A 26,136-nucleotide genomic window follows, 5' to 3' on the forward strand; every position below is an offset into this window, starting at 1 on the left:
ATATTAAAATTGGATTTTCAATTATACCTATTGTAACGAAAAAATATTCGTTTTTCATAATTTTTGAAATACATACATTTCAAAATACAAAATCACTTTTACAACTTTTTTATCACATTATACTTTATTCATTCTAACGTCCTTCCAAAGTTACTCTTGAGATAGTGTTTGAACTGACTTCTGTCAGTTGGTTTTGACTATATACTATTAGTACGAGATCCGGCTGCAAAATCAGTGTACCCATCGTGTGTTTGCTAAAAACCAAATTTTTACACATATTTATGATTAGGAGAATTTATATCTAATTCTTATTCCGTCAAAAATTTCATCAACTTGTTTTTTCAATAAAATGTCGTCCATTTTACGGCAACACCTATAAAGACTGAAAACTCATAGTTGCCGTTGCGCATCTGGCCGCACCTCTTCGCAGAGAGGTTTACACGTGTATGATTTTGTTACGTTTATACACTCACAACGTACATTCATAATTTATATATCAAATTAAAGCTATTTTTTTTCGGTTTAATATACGGTTGCCTAATTGAATCTGGCCGCAAATAAGGGTTGCTGGCTGTTAAAGATAGTTAATATTAAAACGAAAAACACCATAAATTATAAAATGAATATTACATTAAGGCATCTAATATAATGTAGCGCGTAAAGTTATCCTATTCCATCCATCAATAATTGTACAACGTAAAGCGAAAAATAAACAATAATATAGATAGAGAATGTGACTCTTAATAAAGTATATCTTAGATTTTAAACTTGACCGCCGATATAAATGAATGTTGTAATAATATAATCTGAAAAGCTCTAAAAGACACTAAATATTAAATACCTTATACTATATGATCTTCTAAAATTTATGATATTTACTATTATAAAAATAAATATATTGCCACTAAAATCATTTATATATTTTAGTACTAGTATTAGTTGATTTTTGTAAGTCAATAAATTCGAAAACAATGTTTTCACTTCATTTTATATTATCTGTATTCCATACTTTCGTAAACGTCAACTCAACTTGTCTCCGTTAATTGTCAAATACATCGCAGATTTGTTTGACTACTTTGCGAAAGGCGCTGTTTTTTATAGTTTTAGGTTTTGACAATTGTATTTAATGGTTTATTGAAAACATAAACAATTGTACGCTTAATATAAAGCATTAAAAATAATCCCGTATTGGTCTAATTAAAAAACCAAGATGACCAATCTTGATGTAAGTGTTTTTAATTATTTTTTTAACTAAGAAACGTCTTTACTAGAGAAAGATAAAATTATTGTTGTGGTTTGATTTTTTCTACCTTAGACGACTATCATGAAACAATCTTATGAGTATTCTTGTGCGTGTAATTATTGCTAATTAACTTTATAGGATCGAAAATAATGTTCCACTTTGTTAAATTAAATCACATGTTTAATAGAACAACAAAGTGATTGATACTAAAAGTTATACTAGAATTGTGTATATATATGTTTAAACCTGTAAGCTCGATATTTTAAATGGAAATGTTTAGTTTTGGTTCACATACAATTAATAACAGTTATGTTACATTAACATATTCACCATATATTATTATTTTATTATTGTAGGTATTATATTCTCACACATTTTATGTCACAAGTGTAAATATCACTTGAATGTTTAAAATTATATTCATAGAGCAATTAATTTTTATAAGTGATATTATCATTATACTGGCAAAAGGATTTTTTAATAGAATAATATGTTTAGATATTTCATCTTAATTGCAGGTGAGCAATAGCAGTACTGATAGCAGTTCTGGCTCAACATCTGATTCTAGTACTAGTGGCACTTCATCTACCAGTTCAGGATCAGGATCCAGTAGTTCTGACTCAGAATCATCCACTTCTGATACTCCAGCAGTTGCAACTGCTGCTGCTCCTACTTCCACTCCTGCTCCCGTTTCTGCACCTACACCTGCTCCTGCTCCTAAGTCTCCCAAACCTGCACCAGTTGAGGAACCGAAAGTCGTTGAAGAGGCGAAACCAAGACACTCATCAAAACCTAAAATATCATCATCAAGTGACGACGAACCGCCAAAACCAGCTACACCAAAACCTGTTCCTCCAAGAAGAAGATCAACAAAACCCAAAAATGCTGCTGTAGTTCTAGCAAAAGCCAAACAGATGCAACCAAGAGTAGCCACTGGGGCTAAATCTAAAGCAATTTGTAAAACAATACCTAAAACACCTAAACCTGATGCCAACACATTAAAAAAGAAGAGTATTTTCTCACCTGACAATAGTTCCGAATCAGATTCAGAGAGTAAGGAAAGTAAAACCTCAAAAGCCAGTCCCAAAACTTCACCTCGTAATAAGAAACCATCTAGGAAGTCCAGTGAAGAGAAAGATGCACCATCATCACCTTTGACACCAGTGCAAAATGAGGATTCAAATTCAAATTCGAATTCTAAAGACAACACAAAACGAAGAGCTAGTAGGTCAAATGGTCCCCCACCAAAAAAAACTGTGGAGGTAAAGAGTGCATCCTCATGTTCTTCAAGTCAATCCTCCGTAGAATCAGTTTCATCGGAGAGTGACAGTGAATCAAATAAAAAAGGCAATTTGAAATCAGGGAAAGTAAAATCACCTTCCAATGCTAGTACTAAGGTAAGTTTATTTGCTTTCCTTATCATATCAGAATCAAAATATATTTCATTCAAGTAGGTTTTTACAAGCACATTTGAATCATCATTTAACAAATTATATTAAGTGAAGCTACCACTGGTTCGGAATGCAGATTCAACCTAGAAGAATCGGCAAGAAACTCAATAGTTACTGTTTTTCAACATTTAAAAATATAAAGGCATGTTATTTAAATACAATTATATACCTATGTATATAATACATCCTGCCTGGAAGTCAACAAGTATTACCTCCTTGAGATGTTAAAAATCTATATAATCTTGTATTGAATAATATGTCTTCTTTACCAATGTGTTTTTTACATACGAATTTATGAATGTGCCAAGTTAAAAATATATATTTAATAAATTCTTCATTAAATCGCATTTCTTCTAAAAAAATTTCAGCAAGAACCGACCGGTAAAAGTGGAGATTCCTGTGACTCAATAACAGGGACAATGCCTCGAAAACTGACACGATCGTTATCCGCGCGTGTATCGCGAATGGCTAATGCGTCTAAACCAACAAACACCGATACAGACTCAGAAGCCGATGACAAAAGTAATGAAAAGAGGTGAGATGTTATTATTACATGTGTGTGCTTAAAGTTAAGAATTAGAAGTAATGTTGAAGTAATTTTTAAATAAACAATGATTGTAAAAGTACTGGCAATCTTTCGCTTAATTAATTTGGCATTTATTTTTTAATATAAATGTTTTGTAATCGCAGCAAAGACGACATAAGGTTAGCCAAAGCACGGGCGGCTATCACCCGATCGCCGGCTCTGCCCCCCAACCCCATCACGCCTTCCGAACGAAGGTGTCCCGTACGAGATTGCGACTCCTCCGGACATCTCGGTGAGCATGCGCCTCATATATCGAAACAGTAAAAGGCCAGAGAGATGGCCTGAAACTGACTCGTACAATTAGTTAAACATTGACGGAACTCGAAATTTGAAAAATAACGCTTATTATAAAATAATTATATTATTTAAAAAAACATATATAAATTAATGAACGAAAATTCTTATGTATTCTTTACTACATCTAAATGGTTATACACTCAACACAATATGTGTGGTTATAATTTTGTCCCACGATTTTTAGTTTTATCTGCAGCATTTTCAAAAATATGGTACTCACACTAAAAAATATAACATCACGTACCAAAGTCAGCGATTTCGATTTCGATTTCGGTCAGTCTCGCATAACGAGTGCGCCGTGGCCCGCAGGCGGCAAGGCGGCCAAGCACTTCACGTGGGACGCGTGCCCCGTGTACCACAACGTGACGGCGGCGTGGTGCGTGGCGGCGGCCGAGGAGCGCGCCGCCGCCGCCGCCACGCGCCGCCGCGCGCTGGCCGCGCTGCAGCAGCGCCCGCGCGCCATGCCCACCATCGAGCAGCGCGCCTACCAGCTCAAGGTCAAGGTGAGCGAATCCCATTCCCTACCGAACCGAGTGGCGTACAGAGTTGTCTTAGTTTTGCTTGAAAACTGATGTGTCGCAATGGAGAAATCAACAATACTAGTAATTCCAAAAATTCAACGACAAATAGTTTGTTTGTAAAGGAATAAAATTGTAGTCCTGTACTGAAAGTACTGATTTTTAATATCGTTATAAAAAATATAATGGGCGTCACCCATTCGAAACGGTGTTCTAAAAGGATAATTCTTAGTTCCTTTCTAATTTTTGGTATATGTAAATGGGTTTTTTATATTTAATGTAAGTAAGATTGTTTTATTTGCAGTTGATGAAGAATATTTATAAATTTAAATTAATAATAAATTTAAATTAATAAAAAAAAAGCTAGTTAAAATGACCAAAACGATTTGCCATTAATAAAACAATAATGAGTTTTATATCATGTCATATACGAAACTTTATTGGAATCTTCATTTATCACCTCTGACAGGAAGATATTGTTCTGCAGCAGATATCTAATTCTTGGAAAGTTAAACAACGAACTATAATATTAATAAATATCTGTCATATAATTCGCTGAAATTTTGATTCAATAAACATGTTTGACGGAAAAGATGACGAAGAAGAGTATTGAGGATGATCATAACAGAATCCAAGCCCGTAGATCCCCCGATGTAAGAGGAGAAGATTACGAGATTTTTGGCGGTTAGATCATTCGTCACTATAATCACGAATCAGAAGCTAAATTATAAACAGAAATTGAACACGTGAAAACGTCTGTAGCGCCCTTAGCTCGTATTTAAGTCTGCTATTTATTCCTAACGGATAACGTTCCTTCATTGGTAATATTTTTTAATATTTACAACTGATGTGGTGACGCGATTCTGGTGTTTCAGGATATGCGGTCGAAATGGAAAGGCAGTCAAGAGCTTCGATCGATGCCTACCAACGAAGACCTAGGAGAAGAGAGGGAGCCCGTGCTAGAAGGATTCGCACCCGACTACGACCTACGACTGTTCAGGGATGCACAGGCCCTCGCCGCGGTCAAGATCGAAGAGGAACTAGGGGACATATCGACGGATAAGGGGACAAGGTATCATCGGCCACCATGCAATATGTATTTCGATAAAGTAGGTAATATTAAGTAACAGTAACGAGTACCTCGCGTTTGCGGTTTCAGATACGTGGTGATGGGCAAGTACATGATGGAGGTGTGGTACCAGTCGCCCTACCCGGGGGACGCGGCGCGCGTGCCGCGGCTGTTCGTGTGCGAGTTCTGTCTGAACCATCACAAGTGCGCCGTGGGCGCCGCCCGCCACCGCGCCAAGTGCGTGTGGAGACACCCGCCCGGGGACGAGGTGAGGGGGAGGGGGGGAGTGCAACCGAGTACTAGAATCCGCCTTGGAATTTGTTACTCGGCTTCGAATGACCTTCGACCTGGAAGCGTCTCAGAAAGGACGATGCGGTGGAGAGAGTTTCTACTCGTAGTACTACGAGAGTCGGTTTACGCACGTTACTAACCACATACATATACAGTTACAATATTGCACCCAGAAAATTTCCTAAATATCGAGACTAGAATATAACAGAATCGCTGTTCTGTACAAAATATAAAACGCACGTGAAATGTAAAATAACAGTATATTCGATACTGCCTATCATAATTGTAACTAATATCTCATCGGTATCACTTATATAGCGATATTGACGATCGGGTGTTTTGTAACTCACGTATCGTAAATTGAATCGAAATATGTGACTGTAAACAGCACAAAATTAACTCAACTTTGAACATCTTAAAAATAAGATCGATTGTGTATTGTCAAACTGTCCCGAACAGGCTAGATTATAGAATTTTTTGATCGGTCTTTTCGACTAAATGCTTATTGAGTTTGAATTTAGAATTTATAATACGGGACTAGCTGAACCTGTGGTTTTACCCGCATAAAATTTATAAAACTCACCTAAAAACAAAACACACAAACCGTCACTCCCCCTTTTTTCCCTTCCCTATGTCCTTCTTAAACTAACGCCATTCCAAATTTTAATTAAATCAGTTCAGCGGTTTTTACGTAAAGGGGTAACAGACAGTAGATTTCGCATTTATGATAATAGTACAGAGTCATGTTTCTGAAAATACTGGGTTAGGTTGTTACACAATTTGACTTTTGATACCGTAGTTGAAATGAAAATTATGGTCAAATGTCTTCTCGTGGAGGAATTGATAATTTTATTGAGCGGTGGTTTTTTGTTAATAGCACGCATGCCTAGGTTCCTACAAAACCAAACCTACGATTTACTAAGAGATTTTGATGAATATATCTTTACTTACAGACGTTTTCGCAAATCCATAGTAAATATCATGGTTCAAGCTCTCGACCAATGATATCCTCAATTCCCTGTCAAATATGGTTTTAAAGCCAAAGCATGGACACCTGCAACCCCCCCCCCCCTGTTATTGCAGATGTCCATAGGCGGTGGTAATCACTTTCCATCAGATGAGCCTTCTGCTCGTGTGCCCCCAATATCATAAAAAAAAAAAATTGGCTTTTGTCCTCTTGTGGTTGAAATAGACTATTGAACTGTCGTAAGTAATAAATGCCATTGTTTGGGCTCATTATTTACATCCGCAAAACATATGATTACTTATAAAACTAATTAAAATCATGAAAACAATTTTGAACTGCGCTTCTTGACAAGACCCATCTAGTGGCATATTAAGGAACTACTTATCGGTACCGTAGATATTAAATAGACTAGATGCGACTAGATTCAGAAACGTTACAGTTAATCGTCGTTTATTTTGCATAGCTTGATTGAACCAATAGCAAGTGACGATTCCCTTGGGGAACCGTCATCAATTTGTTAATCAGTTTAGCAAACAATAACGAGTACATCCTAATATTAAATGAGATGAAATGTTAGAAAAAATATAATTATAAAAAATAATACTTTACTATACGTTGAACATACACCAATACGTTTACATAAAAATGAATCGTATTTGTAGAGGAAAAGGTTTGAATATCCGAATGTGTGAATGTGATGGAGATATATATACGACTAGCAGAGAAAGGTTATGGCGTTTAAACGTTCGAAATCCTTTTTAAACCGCGACCAGAGTACAATACGGGCTTTTTTATTTGTCATTATTTGACTCTTTTCTAACAATTTTATATTAGGCGTATCTTTCTCCTGGTTTTTTTCATACTATATATGTTCCTTCCATGTATTCACATATATAATTCCAGTTTCGATGGGAACGAAGGTTCCTGTTTTAATCGTATTGTCTTTTTTTTTTCAATCCACCTAGATGTCCGAAAATCCACAAAAGCGCTATTTTTAAGACATTTTCTGCCTCGCACAACCACACAGTGGGACCAGTTTTCGCCGGCGGTTTTTCCGAATCGATACGACTTGGGAACCTTCAAGAAAAGAACATACTCATTTCTTAATGGCCGGCAACGCACCTGCAAGTCCCAGGTGTTGCAGATGTTCAAGGGCGGTGGTAGTCACTTTCCATCAGGATGCTCGTGCTCGTTTGCCACGTGTAGCATAAAAAATCTTCTTGGAACTCAGTTTTTATATATGAAGTTAAAATTTCGTCTAATTATCGATTCTTGTTATTTTTTGTGACCACATATTTTGTATGTAAACAAGAAATGATTGAATTTTCATACGGTGCAAATGTCTATAGGAGAGGTGACCACTTACCATTTAGTGGTCCATTTGACCATCTGCCTACCAAAGCCATAAAAAGTAAAGCAACAACAATAAATATCCAAAAAATAAACGAGGCCGTCGTTTCCATCTTGCACGGTTGCATAATTTCATTCGACACATTGATTAATTGCAAAATTTACTCACGAACTGTTTCTAAGTCGTCGAGCCATAACGAATTTAAAAAAAAACAAATTTTATTTTAATTGTGTTTCGACTCAATAGTGATCATCTCGCGATTTTCCAATGTAAGCTTTGAAGTATTGCGAAGAAGTGAATGAAGTAACGTATGGATGTCGCACAGGTGTACAGGAAGGATAACCTGAGCGTGTGGCAAGTGGACGGTCGGAAGCACAAGCAGTACTGCCAGCAGCTCTGCCTGCTCGCGAAGTTCTTCCTCGACCACAAGACCCTGTACTACGACGTGGAACCCTTCCTCTTCTACGTGATGACGTGTGCCGATGAGGAAGGATGCCATATTGTCGGATACTTCAGCAAGGTTAGTGGTTTATAAAGACCATTACATTGTATTTTAATTATTTAAAGTTAAAATTTACATAAGTAATATTGTTCCGTTTTCGAGGAAAGAATAAATATATTCAGAAATAAACATTTTATAATAAAAAACACGCCAGCCTAAAGAAGAAGCCCCTTTGAAATTTTCTTGGTGGTAGGGCTTTGTGCAAGCCCGTCTGTGTACCAACCATTCATCAGATATTCTACCGCAGCAGCTATTATCAAATATAAGCGTCAGTACTCAGTATTGCGCCGCCTACCTTTCTTTTTTTCTCGCTGGAAAAACGCATTACACGTTTCCCCAGAAAAGGGGGGGGGGGGGGTATGTGATGCCCAAGACTGCGCTTCCTGGGTTTACGCCTGCGGGCCTTCAATTCCTAGGGGAGATTCCCAGGGTAATGAAACCCTCCTAGTCACTGCGGCTCCTATTGAGGCGGGGGGAGAAGGTGCGCGTAGCGTTATTTCCTCCTCCCCGGTCTTCTTCGGCGGATCGGGTCTGCAGCAGCATCCATCTCCCGCTCGTCCGCCTACCTATATCTACCTATAAAAAAAGATAATATTACCTTTCTGATTTTCTTTAGTTGATAAGCACCACATAATAGCTGATCTATTACGTGGTGCTTATATACTATATGCAAAAGTGTGATTCATAATCGTGGAAAAGTGTTTTAGTATATTATGATGTCCGTTGATCAGGGACCCGGCAGTCCCTGAAACTTATACCTGTTAGATAGGAGACTTATATCAGTGTTTGAGTACTTCAACTTATTTTCTCATTACTACACTATTGTTTCTCTGTAAGGACAAGATATCTCTTAGTGATTTGAGTATTGGCAGGGTTTGATGACGTAACTAACGCGTGACCGCCTCTTTTAAGAAATCTAATTCAGTCGTAAAAAATCATTTAACCCGAGTGAATGGATTGACAGGTAGATCGAATATTTGACGTCATTTGCCAACGCATGAAATTCAGTACATAACAACACGTGTTTCTAAAAGAGAATTCGTTAAGTCCAGACGTTAGTATCAAATTGTAAATTGAAATTTGGCACAGTATTTCTTAAGTGTAGCGTCTGTAGCGTTGCAGCTGTAATGGAAGGAATTTGAAAATAAAATGCTACGAAATATAGTAACTTTGGTCTTACTTTAACAAGGTCCAACAAAGTGAGATCAAGATGACTACTTTTCAACTATTTTTAAAGGTAATTGAATAGCTTAATTTCATCTGAAACATCTTGGTAGCAGGGCCGCCTACTCATCATATATTTTACCACCACAGAAATACTAAGTATAGTTGTGATTTGGCCAATCTTCAAGTTACAGAAACAAGGGACATAACATCTTAGCTCCCGAGGATAAGTGACGCAATGAAGTTGGTGATGTAAGGAATTGTTAATATTTACAGTGTCTATTGGCCGTGGTGACCATTTACCATCATCATCCATCTATCAAAAATATATATTTGGTGCGCCTCGTGCTATTATACTTGCTAAAATACCTCACAAGGCATCTATGATATTTGCAGTAGAACCGTAGAATCTTTTTGGAATCATCCATGTTGTCTTGAATGGTAGACTAGTGAATATTACGTCATACTTCAACTGCTACAGCTTTCTTTATTCAGGGCGGTGGGCATCGGTTCTCACACGCATAATAGATAGGCCATATTTTTTTTTCTTTAACTGTCGCGAAAATATCATACTAGACGATGGACAAAAATTCTGGTAAAGAGCTTCATATTTTATTTCCTTTAAATGAAACTGTTCTTTATTTGAAATTTTATTGCGTTCTAACGGATGTTGCAGAAATCAACCACATCGAGATTTTAGGTAATCAAATACATGGTGCTTAATCTGAATTTTTCGGTTAAAATAATTGGCAAAAATTATATGGTATTGTCTTGTGATCATTGGATGGGCTTTTTATAGGACCAAGACGGTCCTATCGGTATCGTTCATTAATATTTCACTAATAATCAATTTGTATTTCTTTGCTACGGTTGGAAGGATAATTGAGACAGTACAATAACAATATGAGCGCGAGCCTCGTAAGTTATACCCAAATAATTTTTGTTTCCCCTGGTGACCTAATATTTTTATTACAGCACATGGATCAAATCTTTAATACTTTGCCCTTAGACATATTTTTTTTATGATATCGGTAGGCGGACGAGCAAATGGGCCACTTGATGGTAAGTGGTCTCCACCGCCCATAGACAATGGCATTATAAGAAATATTAAACATTCCTTACATCACCAATGCGCCACCAACGTTGGGAACTAAGATGTTACGTCCCTTGTGCCTATAGTTACACTGGCTCACTCACCCTTCAAACTGGAACACAACAGTACTGAGTACTGCTGTTTGGCGGTAGTATATCTGATGAGTGGGTGGTACCTACCCAGAAGGGCTTGCACAAAAGCCCTGCCACCAAGTCTCTTTTAGTTTAGTTCTCAGCGCTGTTACCTGCGATCTGTTCTTCCATTGTCTTACAGATCAATCACTATGTTGTGAAAAACTAAGTTTATTTCTACGTTGCTTAATAGCAGTGATAGGGAAAAAACTGGACTTAGATTTTTTTCTTCATTTAATAGTACTCACACTCCCCTAAAAAATGTAAAATAACAACTAAACAATAGTATTTAACTGGTATTTAACTAAATAAAGGTACGAGTATTTTATTTATTAGTAAAGTGGCTACTTGACGAAATACAAATATATAAATAAATATTGGACAACATCACATACGTTACTCTGATCCCAATGTAAGTAGCTAAAGCAATTGTGTTATGGAAAATCCGAAGGAAGTACGTACCACAAGACCCAAGACAACATAGAAGACTAATGAACTTTATCTACATCGACTCGGCCGGGAATCGAACCCGGGACCTCGGAGTGGCGTATCCATGTAAACCGGTGTACACACTACTCGATCACGGAGGTCGTCAAATAAAAATACAGCGATAAGACATACTTTTCGGAAACAAACAGACTGACAAAAGATACAGAAAGCCCGTTAACTGCGGCGTAAATGTGTAATGTTATTAATACACAGATTAAAAATTATACTATCTCAAATATCGTATGGTCTATATATTTTTTGTCTGTGACTTATCAAATCATTGAATCTTTAATGTATATAATTTATATGATTATTATTTCTAAGATATTATCACAATTTTTCTCTTTAAATATTTTTAAATTGTAATCACAAGAAGTTAGAATAAGAAACGAAACTATGATACATCAAAATGATATAGGCTGTTTTAATTATACAAGAAATAAAAATGACTCATTCAATATATCGTGTTTATTAATGATACGATACAAATTTACAACATAGTAATCGAAAATACGTTCTCATTAAAGTTTTTACCCCGTTTATAAACATATTCGTACGTTTCAGTGTACTACCATTGAGTCGCGTCAGCTGTGGGGTCGATGACCGGACACGCCTCCTACGGGGGTGGGTCTAAATTTTTCGATGTTTTATTGTGTGCCTAGACGCGTCGGACGCTTGATGTCTGATTTATATGCCTAGTTATTAATAGTTTTACGTTAAATGCAAATTTATATTTTTTAAGAAACAATGTTTTTTTAGTCTAATTAAACGTGGTTACTTCATGTATTTATTTTATGAGTTAATAAATTGGGGATATATTCGAAATTGATATTGTTGAAAACAAAAAGTTCTATTAATTCTTAAAAAATATATTTAATATCCGAATGTATATTTTCTATAAAAACTTTTACTTTTAAAATAACTTTTTGTCATAAAAAAATATTCGAATATTAAATAAATAAGAAAAAACATTTTCCATTAATATTTCTTTGACACTATTCAACACATCGTCTGTTTGTATCGTGTTGATACTGCATACATTAAACCTATTTCATATATTTACTTATCTATATTAATATTAAAACTAAAAACAATACAATAAGAGTCCATATACAGAAATAATATAACCTCTTTAATAATAATCTATCTTAAAAATATATATTATAAAAGCATTATGTAAACAAATGAGTTCTATTTAAATGTTGCAACAAAAACACTTCGAAGTAACAACATTGCATATTGTCAATCATTAGCAATTTATGCAAAACTTCCAAGGAGATGAAGATTATGATAGATCATGAATTACCTCATGGTCTCCAAACTTTCTAAGAAACTGCAAATATTGTAACAGTTTTTTTCTCTACATCAGAAAATATTAATTATAATTCTAATATATTATTACGAAGGCCTCGTTCATGTAAAGGTTCTATAGTTTCAGTCTTTGGCGTACTCCCCTTGATCCGGCCCTGAATAGGTAGTTAAATAGAATATTGATGCTGTCTGCGCTCGGTCGGGAGTCGAGACAGCTCATAGATATAACTGACCTAGGTTACCGAAAATAAACACAATCGATAGGGAACGGCGCGGTCGCTATGCGTTGTATTCGGGAAACGTGAATTTTCAACGTGACCGTACGAATGTTTTGACTAATGAAATGTTTTTTTTCCTTAGCTAAATTGTAACTTGAGTATTTGTTTCATTGCGTCAATATTTTATATGACATTTTCCAAAGTCAAACACGAAATTATTACTTATAAAACCATTGAAATAGTTTATTGTTCTCGAAATTAAGAGCTAGTTTGGTAATAGAGAACAGTTAGTTAGTAGAAGTTATTGAAAAAAAAAGTACCCATGTATCACCGATGATTAAAAATAGATCGAGACAGTTTTCTAAATCCAACCGAATATTGTGTGTTATCAGTTATCTGTGTAGCAATTTCAATTACACGGTTTTCTGAGCTGATCTTAATCGCGTCTGCCGGTGAAAACGGGAGTCGCGAGTCGATAACGGTTGATCAGTTTTATTGATAACGCTCCGACGATATTTATTTTTTAAATTCTCTGTTCTTATATTAATTCAACAATGTTATTTTTATACATGACTTATTTCTTTTTAGGTATTTTGTAATAGGAATACAATTTTTGTCGAGTGTGGATGGCGTATTATCAGTGCATGGAATGGCATATTTCTGTAATATTTCATATAGCAAGCAAACATACAAGACGTAATCCTGGACTCTTTACTTACACAATTGTAAAATCGCTACTTTGGTTCATCTTAATTTTTTATTAATTAGAACAAGTCACACTGTTTTGGTCATTGGCTAGGTGTTCATGTCCATACGTTCATCGAGCGTGTCAGCTTTTATTATGCTTATGATGACGTCACGCCACCCATACTTAACAACATGAAACGATTTAAAAATTAATTACAGCTATTCGAGTAACTAAATTACTTGCCGATGGTAGGTAGCTAATAACTCCATTGACTTGATTTACTACACTAGAAGAATTTTTACTAATGTAGTAGCGTGTTAAGTTTGTGTATAGTTCCCATTGTGAATATGTGGTTTAGATAATGCAATATTTTCTGATTCGAAAATCTGGAAAGAAACGCGTATTTTTAAGCGCTTGTGTATCCAATACTATAATCGCACCAGGAAAATTGTGGGCGCGCTCCCGTCGAGCGCTCCGGGCGCCTTGGCGCGGTGACCGCTCACTAAAACGTATTAGAGCTCACCATGTTCTATGTTTTCCTGTTATACCTTTCTGTCTTAATTAATTTGACTGGAGAATTATATCTCGCTTCATCTCCTACTTGAAATTTTTATAGAACCGTAACAAGATTTGGTCAATTTTAGAAAATATTTGAAAATATAATAATTAGTTCTTAGAGCAAAGCATTACCCGTCATGACTTCTATGAAAAGTTATAAAATAATACTCATAGTTTGTTATGCGGGTTAATATAACATACGAAGGGCTCATTATTAATGTAGGTATTGTAAGAAATATTAATCATTCCTTATATCACCAATGCGCCACCAAATTTTTTCTTGTTTCTTGAGCTTGTATAAGCAGTAACATCTATTATGGAATTTTATACTAGCTTTCCTTCTGAGTAGACGCAGTTTTAATTTATAGCATAAAATATTTTTTACGATTGTAAATCAATCAAATCCAAATGGTCTCGGGCATAAATAATGATGGCGTTTGATTAACAAACATATTTAACCGTTCCAATTAGTACGCACTAGTTTTGACTAATGTTAATTTATTGACGTAAATTTTCGTTTTACTAAAACGCTTTACTGTACAGAACCAGATTTAAATAGAAAAAACGGAATAAGGGATTAATTACATGTTATCATGTAGACTTCAATGTATAATCAGTACAAAAATAGTCTGTAATCCATAGAAAAATTAAGATTGATTAATGATAGAAATGATATTATTCATGGAAAGTTTTAAATGAGCTATATACATATTTAAATCATTATCTCTAGTCGTAATTGTTTATAGTATATACTTTAAATTAATTCAATAATAGAGGTTATTTTTATGGTTTGTCTTTATTTCTATGGTGTTTCATAATGGCTATTTGTGTTCCTAAAATAATGATATCGATAATAATTCTGCAACTGTTTTAAATTAAAAATAGACTTACAATAAAAACTTAATTATAATTAAATTATATGACAACAATAAATTTGTTTCAGTGCAGGTTGTTGAACCGCATATATTAATCAGCTGATTCCTTTAAAAACATTACACCAGTATGGTTATTGGTTACGGTGTGATAAAATAAATATTACATGACAAGAATACCACATTAAATAAGGTCACCTACTTTTATGTAATGGAATATTATGTTATTATTTAATTCCTAAAAATATATAATCGTTTTATAATTATTCACGTCGAATGAATTCGTTACAATAATAACTGTTACGAGTAATTAAATTGTTATAACGTAAATGTAATAAAACAAAATATAAACATAAGTACATTAATGCTGGCATTTTTACGCTCATTAATACCCTTTTACGAGCTACGACGTAGCATCGTAGCACAACCGTAACTTGAATGTGACAGCTCGTAGACGAGCTACGCCGTAGTAGTATACTTTGTCTTGCAAGTAAATGACGTACTATATTTTTTATTACATTTATGAATCTTGTTTTTTTTTTAATTCTATTTTGTTATATTTATAGTAATCCAATGTTTCTTGACTTGTCTTAATAGTTATGTCCCGTTTTACTGACAAACAAATTTAATGTAATTTTTCACATACTTCTGAGATTATCTGTTGTATACAATAAAATAATACAATTAATGACTAGACATCTTTATGCAGACCTAAGCATCCAGGAACAAATCCACTTATATCTCCCTCAGATAAGACAAGATTTCGGCAATAATTGTACATTGGCCACTCAGACAGTACAAAATCAATAGCAGAAACATAGTATGATAAGTGTCTCGGATGAAATCCATATATATAAAACTGGAGACGTCGAGACAGCTAGGTCGACGCCCCCACATCCGGACACACGGTTGTTATAAAACCGGAAATAGATTAAATTCGAATTTGTTTTTCCAAAAAACAATCATTAATACTTAAAGTGACCAAATTATAATAACACGTGTATTTTAAGATCTTTATTTATATTATACGTTAAAAAAAAAAAATTCTACTATTTTATAATATAAGAAATAAAAATATACTTTATTCAAGTTGGTACTAATAAAAAGAATAAACAAGATATTAGTTAGGTATACTGTTTCATCATTCATATCCACGTAATTTATGTAAACAATTAAATATAAGTATATATAGCCTATTCCAATGGATGTAGGAATAAATATTAACAAAACTTAGATATACGTATTCCATGCGATTCGCTAATAACTCAGCTATATTGTGCACTGATAAGAATTTATGATTAATATATCTTTATTTGTAATACGATATTATTACACTTAACTACTTATATCCACATAAATTTTACTTTCAAAGTTCTTATTATAGTTTCTTCGACATTCGAAAATCGAAAAACATAGTGAATATCATAAATTAATCAAGCTCTCGACCAATGATACCGCGTCAATTTGCTGTCAAATGTTGTTTATTTGGCTTTCTTCCTCTTATGGTTGGAATAGAGTGTATGTATCCTATATCAAATCCACGAATACTCCTAAACTCCGTACTACATCATCTATATAATCTTGTAAAAAATAATATACTTTAATTATTATGATTCGATCGTGATCTATAAATTTATTTATTGCTATATGTTGTGTGATCCTCGAGTTTTTATTATAGAAACGAATAATTAAACTAAACGATTAATTAAACTCGAAAATTCAAATTAAATTTAACATTGTTGACGATATTTTATTTCCTTTTTGGTTCTAAATTGTATGTACCTATAGTGTTCGTTTCTTGCAGACGTACAAGTCGTTGCAGCAAGTAACGAAAATTTATAATATACAAAGGTCTGTAGTTGTATTTTTTACAAATTCCAAGTCAAAATATAAAATTTTAAAATATAAATTGTTAATATAACAAAGGCGAATGTTCCCGCTACCTCTGTAAACACAGACGGACGCATCGAACGATTATTTCGCACAAGTTGTACGAAATGTAGACGGCGGGCAGACTGGCTGACGGGTCGTCGAACCGGGGGGAACGCTTCCCGAATCTTTGACAACCTCTGACCCGACGGAACTTTGGCCCTTACAAAGGTATTTAATAAAATTCGTTTCTAAGTTTTAGTTTTTATAGATATTAATGCTATTTAAAAAAATTGTTAAATAAAATCGTCATCGTAAATATGAAAATTTGATTTGCATACAGGCCGCGTTTCCCAGCTTTGTTCACCTCAACACTTACGAATGTACTATAAAACATTATTTCAACGAATTTGGTTTTACATATTAGCCGTTTTGCAATATAGTATTTTGGATAATTGCACATTTTATTAAACTCTAACGTTTTGAGTGGTTGCAATTTTTGCTTCATAAATGCAATGATCATTAAAATAATTTTAACAAATATTTTACCTATTACAACTGTTATTTTCTTAATTTTATGTACAGTTTATACAATTAAAACTACATATTAAAAAAAAAACAAAGAAACACTTAAAACTTTTTTGAGCATATTGATTACGTATAGAGCTATCATAGATTACTACTAATTATACATGGATGATTTATGGACCTGCTATAATTTTTGTCCTTTCATATTGTTGTTCATATTTTTATTTTATTTTAAAGATATATTGATGTAGGAGTGTAGTGTTTAGTTTTTTTTTTTTAATTTAAAATGTATAATGTAAACTCTTGTATCACACCGTACAAGAATTTGTTACCTACTTTTACTCAATAATTTATGTATATGCCGATGATGTTTTGAAAATCTATTAATAAATAAAGTAAGTATCATTCATTCATTATCATCAAAATGTATAATTAAAAAAATACGTATATTAAAAGGAACGATGGACGGATCATGAATGAGTTCGAATGAAAACTTTTATCTCTATAATATTTCCAATCATTACTCCAATGACAACTCAGGAATAGTTCAGACATAAACAGCCTAACAAAAAATAAAAACATTCGTCAAAAGAAATCGCAAACAATTTGAACATTTTATTAATACTTAGTACCCTCACGAATACATTTTAACTACTTATTTATACCCATACGTCCTCATGAAGTCCCCTTAAAAAGACATTTGAAACGTCCCACATATAATATAAGCGTACCCTCGCTCACCCCAGTGACAATTTACGGATGTAAACATGTTCCCCAGACGTCTAGACGGCGCTGGTGTAACGTAATAAATCTAGACGTCTGTTCCGAGTCTTCATTAAACCCCACGAGGGCCGCGGGGCGATACGAAATTGGAAAGTTCTTTGCAGTTTTTGGATTCCTTCGACGTGGGCTCTTCTAGCATTGATGCAAAGTATTAATATATTGTAGTCTATACAATTCTTTGTCTGATACGATTGTCTCTGCAAACAGCTAAAGAAACAATCTTGTCAAATGATATAATTAGTTATTTATTACACTACATTGAGGACATGTTTTTATTTGTAAACTTAATTTTAATTGTTAGGATAATTCAGTTCGATCAATTAGATTTGTTTTTGTACCATGTATATATGCCTAAGACTATAAAGTTTTTTAGAATAAAACGTAGTGATTTTATTTTCTTTGCTCTAAACTTAATTGTCCAAGCGTCGTGGCTGTCTGTAGACGAATTTCCGACTACAATATTATTTTTCTTCATTTCTATATTTTGTAATCGTTTTTTTTTAAATCAAAATCAAATTAAATTTTTTCATTAAATATAGAAACATTACATGTTCTTATGAATTATAAATACTTCTTATAAATTAATCACTACCGGTTTGGAAACGAAAATACCCTGACCCGAGGAGAACCGGCGAAGGAAACTCAGCGGGTTATGTTAGTCGTATTAGTCTTCTTATTTATTTTAATTTATTACTTGATTAGAATGTCTAAACTGATTTCAAATACGCAGGACATATTATAGTACACAAGGATGTGCCAACACAGATGCACATATCCCCTCATATCCCCTCACTCACTCACGTAATCCGATTGGACGCCATTTAGGCTCAATCGGAGAGAGCTTAGTCGCAAGACCAGCGGCCTTCTTAGACATGCAAGGCTGAAAATCACTTAAAGTATATTACGATTAAGAACATATTTTTCCATATGTTTATAAGATTTTCCGCGTAAGAAAGTAATATCGAATAATTTTGTGACCGATACTAATGAGTTCAGCGAACTACAAAACTTACGCACTATAGTTTAAAGCAATGATTTTTTATAAAATTTGGCTATTGTAAAAGTTTCAGTTCGATTTAAGTATGTATCTTTTGCTCTATATGTTTTTTTTAAATCATTTTATGGCATAGGTTGGCGGACGAGCACACTGATGGTAAGTGGTCACCACCGCCCATTGACAATAGTGCTGTAAGAAATATTAACCATTCCTTACATCGCAAATGCGACAACAACTTTGGGAACTAAGATGTTATATCCATTGTGCCTGTAGTTACACTTGTTGCCTGTAGTTACCTTCAACCTGGAACACAACAAGACTGAGTACTGTTATTTGGCGGTAGAATATCTGATGAGTGGGTGGTACTTACCCAGACGTGCTTGCACAAAGCCCTACCACCAAGAAAGCGTTACCCGACCGAAGTATCCACGGGGCAGTTTCATTATTTTTATATATTAATTTAATATTTAATATTTTTATATATTTTGTGTATTTTTTACTATTTATTTATTTGAATATTTCGTTCAAAGAAGTTTATACTTCCATTTTTGTTTCATTTTGTATTCATTCTTAAAATGTTACAAAATGGATCTCCAAATCGGAGTTTCCATTTCGGAATGAGATCCTTAAATTTATAACTCTTTTGAAACTGTATGTTTAATTGCTGATTATAATTGATTTTTTCTATGTACATTTTAGACTAAGGATATTATGTAAAAGTAAATTTCCCACTGCTGGGTTAAGGCCTCTTCACCTTTTGAGTAGGTGTGGAGTTAATTAAACCACGCTGTTGCAATGCGAGTTGGTGGATTCACAAGTGGCAGAATTTGGTTAAAATTAGACACATGCATATTTCCTTACAACGTTTTCCTTCACCGCCGAGATGAATTATAAACACAAATTAAGCACGTGAAAAATCACTGGTGCTTGGTTTGAACCAGCAATCATCGGTTAAAATGCACGCGTTCATAACCACTGGGCCAGCTTGGTTCTAAATAATTAGATAATATATTAGATTAGATATTATGTCCCATGTGTAATTGTCTCACTAACTATTTATACGAAGTGCTAGAATAATGAATGTGTTCCCAGATGATACTATAAAATATCACAGGCTTCGAATAAAAAAAAAATCACATTATTTTTGTCAACAGGAAAAGAACTCGTTCCTTAACTACAACGTGTCGTGCATACTCACACTTCCGCCGTATCAGAGACAGGGATACGGGCGACTGCTTATCGACTTCAGTAAGTAAAGTATAACGCATCGTAGTACCTACGGTAGCTTACAAACATTGTCGTTATAATAAGTTTTGATTACTTCCTGACTTAATATAATAGTATAAAAAAATGGATAAGTATATTAAAATTAATACATTAAGTGTTGTAACTAAAAATTATATATATAACTAATACAAACATATATTATATAAACGTAGATAATTACGACAAGTCCTTTCAGATTAAGTTTAATTATTATTTTCTCTTAATTACGGAAATAAAAAAGGAAAGTTACTACCAGTAAATCTCACCTTATCATCTTAGGATAAGTATTCGAGATTATTCAACTGCTGTTATATATCAGCAGAATTTCATCTGTTACCTGACGATGTTTTCCTTCGCACAATGAGAAGAATGATTTGAACTTATTCCAATGCTCTGTTCCATTGCGGTTTTCCAACTAACTAACACTTATTCTACGCTTTTTAACGTCCAGTTTCACACTACAGCACAATTTAATATAATGGTTATATAAGAAAAATACCATACGGCCACCTAATGCATCTAAATTAAGAATATTCTTCATCTAAGCATGCTTTTAAATCGTCGCATTAAAGGTTTCAATTGAATGTAATATTACCGATTCGGGATATAGATTCTACCTCAATATACTCAGGCATTACTCTTTCTCGCAAATAAAATATATAGTACACTTTATATACTTCAGTTAATAAATATGTCCTGTATGAATTGTTCAGGAATTCAAGAGTCGACAGTTTTGTCCTGACCTCCTGGACTATCGTCATTGTGACACTTCATGCGTAGTTTATATTCTCCCTATATTGGAATGGTATTCTTACCCAACAATAAAAAATATTACAAAGTTTTTAAAATATGTTAAATTCAGCCATCAAATTATTTACATTTTAATGTATGCAATACACCATCATAGCTCAGATACAATGAGTTGAGCGTGCAAAAGCTGCTTTATCGCAACAACGATCTCAGCCGGGCAAACTATTTGACAGAAACTTGACTATAAGTTTATAAAAATAAAGTATCTAGTGCAAATTAAAATAACAAAAGATTAATAAAAATAAGTGACAACTAATTAATTATACATTCTACTTATAATTAAACAAATAACTTACAATTGAATGAATGAACGACTAAATAATAGTTAGTGATGAGTTTTAATTCTATTAGTAAAAGCAATGGAACTAGTTTTGTTTGCGATGTGCGTTTTAACTTTAATCTAGTTGAACTGTGGGAGTTCCATTGTCTTTGGGAACGTTTTCATTCATTAATTTCAATCGAATATATAAAAATTCTATATTACAATCTAGGACATGACTTTGACGATGAAAAACCACGACGAGTTTATTTTTAATTCAATTGACGTAACACAGAATAATAATTAGGAATAACTATATTTAAAACGAATATAAAATACTAGTTATTGGTACCTTAAACTCAAAATTTCACTTAATTATCTGTTTAAATAGAGATACGATATCCAAACGTTAATATAAAAGAAATCACTCCCTTATCCTCGTTAGCTCGAATAGCCTAATTACTTAATAAAGTTAGTTCACACAGAACGAAACAATAGCCAACACTTCATAATAGTAAACAATAATTGTGATGCTTATAGCGAGATCTATACGAATCGTACGTAGCTCAGGTGAGCGGTCAACATCGTAGTGGGGTTTGTTTTGTCGGGGGTGGCGTCGCGACGCGGGCGTCGACCCGACCTGGATCGATGAACTGCAGTATGGATCGGTCTGCAGTCTAGACACCCCCACGCCTATCCCACGGAGGTTTCTGGATGCGCGGAATTTTGATAGCCGTGTTAATTTGTTACGTTCAAGTTTTAAGTTATCGTCTGTAATTGGTTAAAAGACTGAACGATATTTTTCTGTTTGCGATGCTGATTTTTATGAGAGAATATCGCATTGTAATATGTCGATAAAATAACCATTAATACTTTAAATGGTTTTGTTTTATAGGGATGATAAGAAACTGTTTTACTAAACAATTACTGCTACCGAGGCGTTAGTTCTATTATAAGAAGACGACCCTAATGTTTAATATAACCTTCTATTTTGTTAATAAATGTCAAATAAACAAATACATATTAAAGCAGCATAAAGTATCATATAAATTGTATGCTGTAATATATTTCCGATATTCTAAATTTAAATTACTTATTTTATAATATTTTATGAAACATAATTTACACTTTGGACAAGGATTATAATAATCTTCCTAATGTATATTCCTGTCATCTTTATAAATATATTTTTATACTAATAAGTTTACGCTTTAACTTAATTAATTGTTACTCTGTGACTATATACAAGTAGATATATAACTACTATTGTAAATAAATATTGTAATCAGTTACATTCAATCCAGCTTTACTTAAAATAAATCAATAAAAATATTACTAATAAATAAATATATAAACATTATTGCACTTATACGTGTAAGTAAATATCATTTACATAAAGTAATTCGTTCACCGAAATGTATTTTGTACAAAATGTAATATTCGATAAACGTCTTCACGCGCGTGTCGTCGTGACCTATACCAATGTTTTTTTTGTTAACTAGGTTATCTCCTCACGAAAGTCGAGGGTAAGGTTGGGTCGCCAGAAACGCCACTGTCGGATCTCGGTCTTATTTCGTACCGATCGTACTGGAAGGAGGCACTGCTGAAGCGATTGTGCTCAGCGCCGGGCTCCACGCTCTGCATACGAGATCTGAGCAAGGATTTGGCGATCGCGTCATCGGATATCGTCTCGACGTTGCAAGAGAGAGGATTGATGAAATATTGGAAGGGGAAACATATCGTGTTGAAGAAACAGGTTGGTGTCGTTTGTTTTAACCATTTAGAAAATGGGCCAATTTGTATGTTAGGCTGTTACGTTATGTAAATGTTTTGTTGATTGTTGATTTTAATATTGTGGGTCATGTCATTTTCTATATACTTAATATTGCATTTGTTTAGATATTATATAGAGAAGTTGCCTTTAACTGACACAATAGTTGCAAGAGTAAAATTATGCACACATCATTATAATAACCAGATTCAGTCGACGTATAAACACGAGAAGATCAAATTTTCCAATTCTCTAGATCTTGCAAATATGATGATTGTTGGTATAGAAAAATAAATTAACAGTGTAATAATCTCTATATTAAAAACCACACTACCTCATGAGAAATTCTGAGAAAAGCGTACGAATTAAGAAGTCAGACTCTCACTCACCTTTATTTGTATTGGCTACTAATGTAGCCTCTATTGTGTTTGAAATCTGAAAATCTAAGATCGTGAACATGATCTTCGATTTTCGAACGAGTACTCAATGCGGTGCGCGTGCAGGAGGTGCTGGAGGAGGCGACGCGGCGAGCGGGGCGCGCGCGCTGCGTGGACCCGGCGTGCCTGCGCTGGTGGCCGGGCGGCGCGGCCCGCTGACGCCGCGCCCCGCGCGCGCCCCGCGCCCGCCGCGCCCGCGCCCGCCGCGCCCGCCCGCCCGCCGCCTCGGCGCGCTCGCTCTAGCCGAGAGGTGACCGACGCTCTCTCACCCATACGACAGGACTGCTGGGCTTCTCTCATCTCCGGGCTCAGACAGTTCGGCTGGAACATGACCTGTTCCTTTTGACGTATAGTCGCTGCAAAACATTAAATTTGATGTTGTGATAATAGCAACTCACTTATCCTACTGAAGAGCTGCTCTTGTTAAATTTTTAATGAATATCTGGTCCAAATCTGGACATGCCCAACTTACTTTTTTTATACTTCTAATTCATTTTCTGATCGACAGTGATGTTTACCATCTTGAGGAAATCTGCTCGTTCCGGGTGTAATTCTCTAACATATATGGTAGACTCAACCTTTCACCACCAACTAATTGGTTGACTCAAACTTAAGAAATTAAAAAGCCTCGAGCTGTCGTTCTCGTCAGCGTCAAATGTTTGCCATTTTTGCCCAATCACATGAAAACCGTAAAGTGGATTTTCCATCGTAATAGGACAGCGTCTAATTAATTAACGAAAGATTTTACCAATTACAAATGTGTCTACTTCCACCTCATTTATACCAAAAACAATCTCTCTCGCAGACGGGTCCCCGGCCGTCTGGTTGGCGTTCACTCACACTGGCGACGTGTACTGGACCGACTATTTCCGTACTTGAAATGTTTTGATGGCATTCGAAACATTTCGCGCAGATCGCAAATAAGCCAATGTTTGGAAGAAGAGAAAATCGATGCATGGTATGTAAATAAAGAACGATGGAATTGGCCGACGGTGGTCGAATTTTATTTGGAAGATTCTGCGCAAAGTTCAGCTCTTGAACTGTTGGGTCTGGAAGTGACAAGTGCATGTGTGGGCTATAAAGCGATCGGGGATTTAGGGCGTTGGCAGATCAAACTGTTTAACAGTCTTAGTGTAATAGTAAATGATAATTGGGCGCCAACATTGGCCATATGGTGATAATGGCCATGACACCATAGCAAGGTGTTTTGCGAAGACGATATCAAATCATTTAGTATAGTATAGTAAAGTGTATTATAGGATTTAAATTATAGTATAGAAAAGAGTTTTGATAATTGAAGTTAGATTTTTTTTGTAAATACAGATTATTTATTTTAATTAATAATCACTTCATTTAATGTTTAATAGATTTATTTTAAAAGGAAATTTCGTTTATAATAATAGACTTATTAAGGTGTAAATAGTAAATGTGACATTTTCAAATTGACTAATAAGAAAAAGAACCCTATTTTCTCCGTCAATAATGAGTTAGAGTTAGTCTTATTAATAAACGCCTTGAAAACCTTAAAACGTAGATCTAAACCATAGGTCGAGTGCTTAAACCCGCGCAAGCACTACTGAGCTCTTCTTCATGTGCTCAATTTGAGCTTAGAATTTATCTCGTGCTCGGTAGTGACGCGAAAAAATCATGACGTATATTAATAACAGCTAACAGGATAAGTATTATTAATTCAACCCTAAATGTAATAATGTTAGTTATAATAAAATATAAAAACCCTTCGTGTTCTGATATTAAAATTATCTATTTATAAGATAGCTAAGAGAGTTGCTGTCGTTTATATCTTTGAATAGAATAGATAGAGACCGTGTCAAAATAAGGTATGTTGTAAATGTTATTTGTTATACACATATATAGTTTTATATAAATGTGTTGTGTTTTGAAAATATTGTCTTTATGAATTGTATGAAGGCAGCTCGTAACATGTAAATGGATTTGGTTATTAGTCTTTATAAATAATGCAACTCGAGTACGATTCTCTATGTGTCCCGAGTGACTCAAATCGATTTGACTCGGTAATACTCGGTAACTGCAATGACAGCTGGAATAAAAATTGTAAAAATACAATAACGGTTTGTTTTAGATTTAAATTGCTGTCATATATTCGAGTCATTCGATTATAACAACTCGAGTTGTATCGATATCTCATAGCGGTGGAAAATACTTAAGTAAATGTAGTTTATGAAATAATTGTAAGTATATTATAATAAATTATAATATGTAGATAAAATTTATGAAATTGTATGAATGAGTTTTTATAGTACTTTACGAGTTCTGATATTAGAACTTTTTTTTATTTATAACCAAAACTACGGTAAACTTTTGTAAATAATGTCACGTGCTAAATAATTTATTAAAAAACTGTACATATTAAATATCATTAGTAATATCTTATATATTAAGAATATCAGAATAAATGAACTAGAGTCATCATTCTCATTATATACTGTAATTTTTTAATTTTTTTAGAAGACTATTGTTGCTGAATATGTTTTTGTATTTCTTTGTCTGTTATATTTTTTTTTTTTTGTGTATTGTTTAAAATATATATATAACAATTTTCCTGGATATATATTTACAAAACATTTGATAAAGATTT

The 26,136-nt window shown here is 34.1% G+C and overlaps 1 protein-coding gene across 1 annotated transcript; it reads left to right on the top strand.

Moving 5' to 3' along the window:
* The first annotated feature begins 1,051 nt into the window (after positions 1 to 1,051).
* Positions 1,052 to 25,841, top strand: LOC113395975 (histone acetyltransferase KAT7). Its single transcript, XM_064216068.1, has 12 exons — positions 1,052 to 1,225; positions 1,762 to 2,640; positions 3,063 to 3,229; positions 3,385 to 3,512; positions 3,887 to 4,080; positions 4,971 to 5,167; positions 5,255 to 5,432; positions 8,099 to 8,293; positions 20,131 to 20,224; positions 22,814 to 23,067; positions 23,586 to 23,769; positions 24,325 to 25,841. Exons 1-11 carry the CDS (start codon positions 1,211 to 1,213, stop codon positions 23,676 to 23,678), a joined length of 2,394 nt encoding a protein of 797 aa, XP_064072138.1. The 5' UTR covers positions 1,052 to 1,210; the 3' UTR covers positions 23,679 to 23,769; positions 24,325 to 25,841.
* Positions 25,842 to 26,136: the final 295 nt, after the last annotated feature.

Source organism: Vanessa tameamea, chromosome 10 (assembly GCF_037043105.1).
Source record: "Vanessa tameamea isolate UH-Manoa-2023 chromosome 10, ilVanTame1 primary haplotype, whole genome shotgun sequence".
NCBI classification, from domain to species: domain Eukaryota; kingdom Metazoa; phylum Arthropoda; class Insecta; order Lepidoptera; family Nymphalidae; genus Vanessa; species Vanessa tameamea.

What these genes read in the sequence shown, in the direction of transcription:
- LOC113395975 (XM_064216068.1), top strand. An exon ending in CGACTCCTCCGGACATCTCG is followed by an intron (nt 3,513 to 3,886) that starts GTGAGCATGCGC and finishes CGTGGCCCGCAG; the next exon opens with GCGGCAAGGCGGCCAAGCAC. An exon ending in GCGACTGCTTATCGACTTCA is followed by an intron (nt 20,225 to 22,813) that starts GTAAGTAAAGTA and finishes TTTGTTAACTAG; the next exon opens with GTTATCTCCTCACGAAAGTC.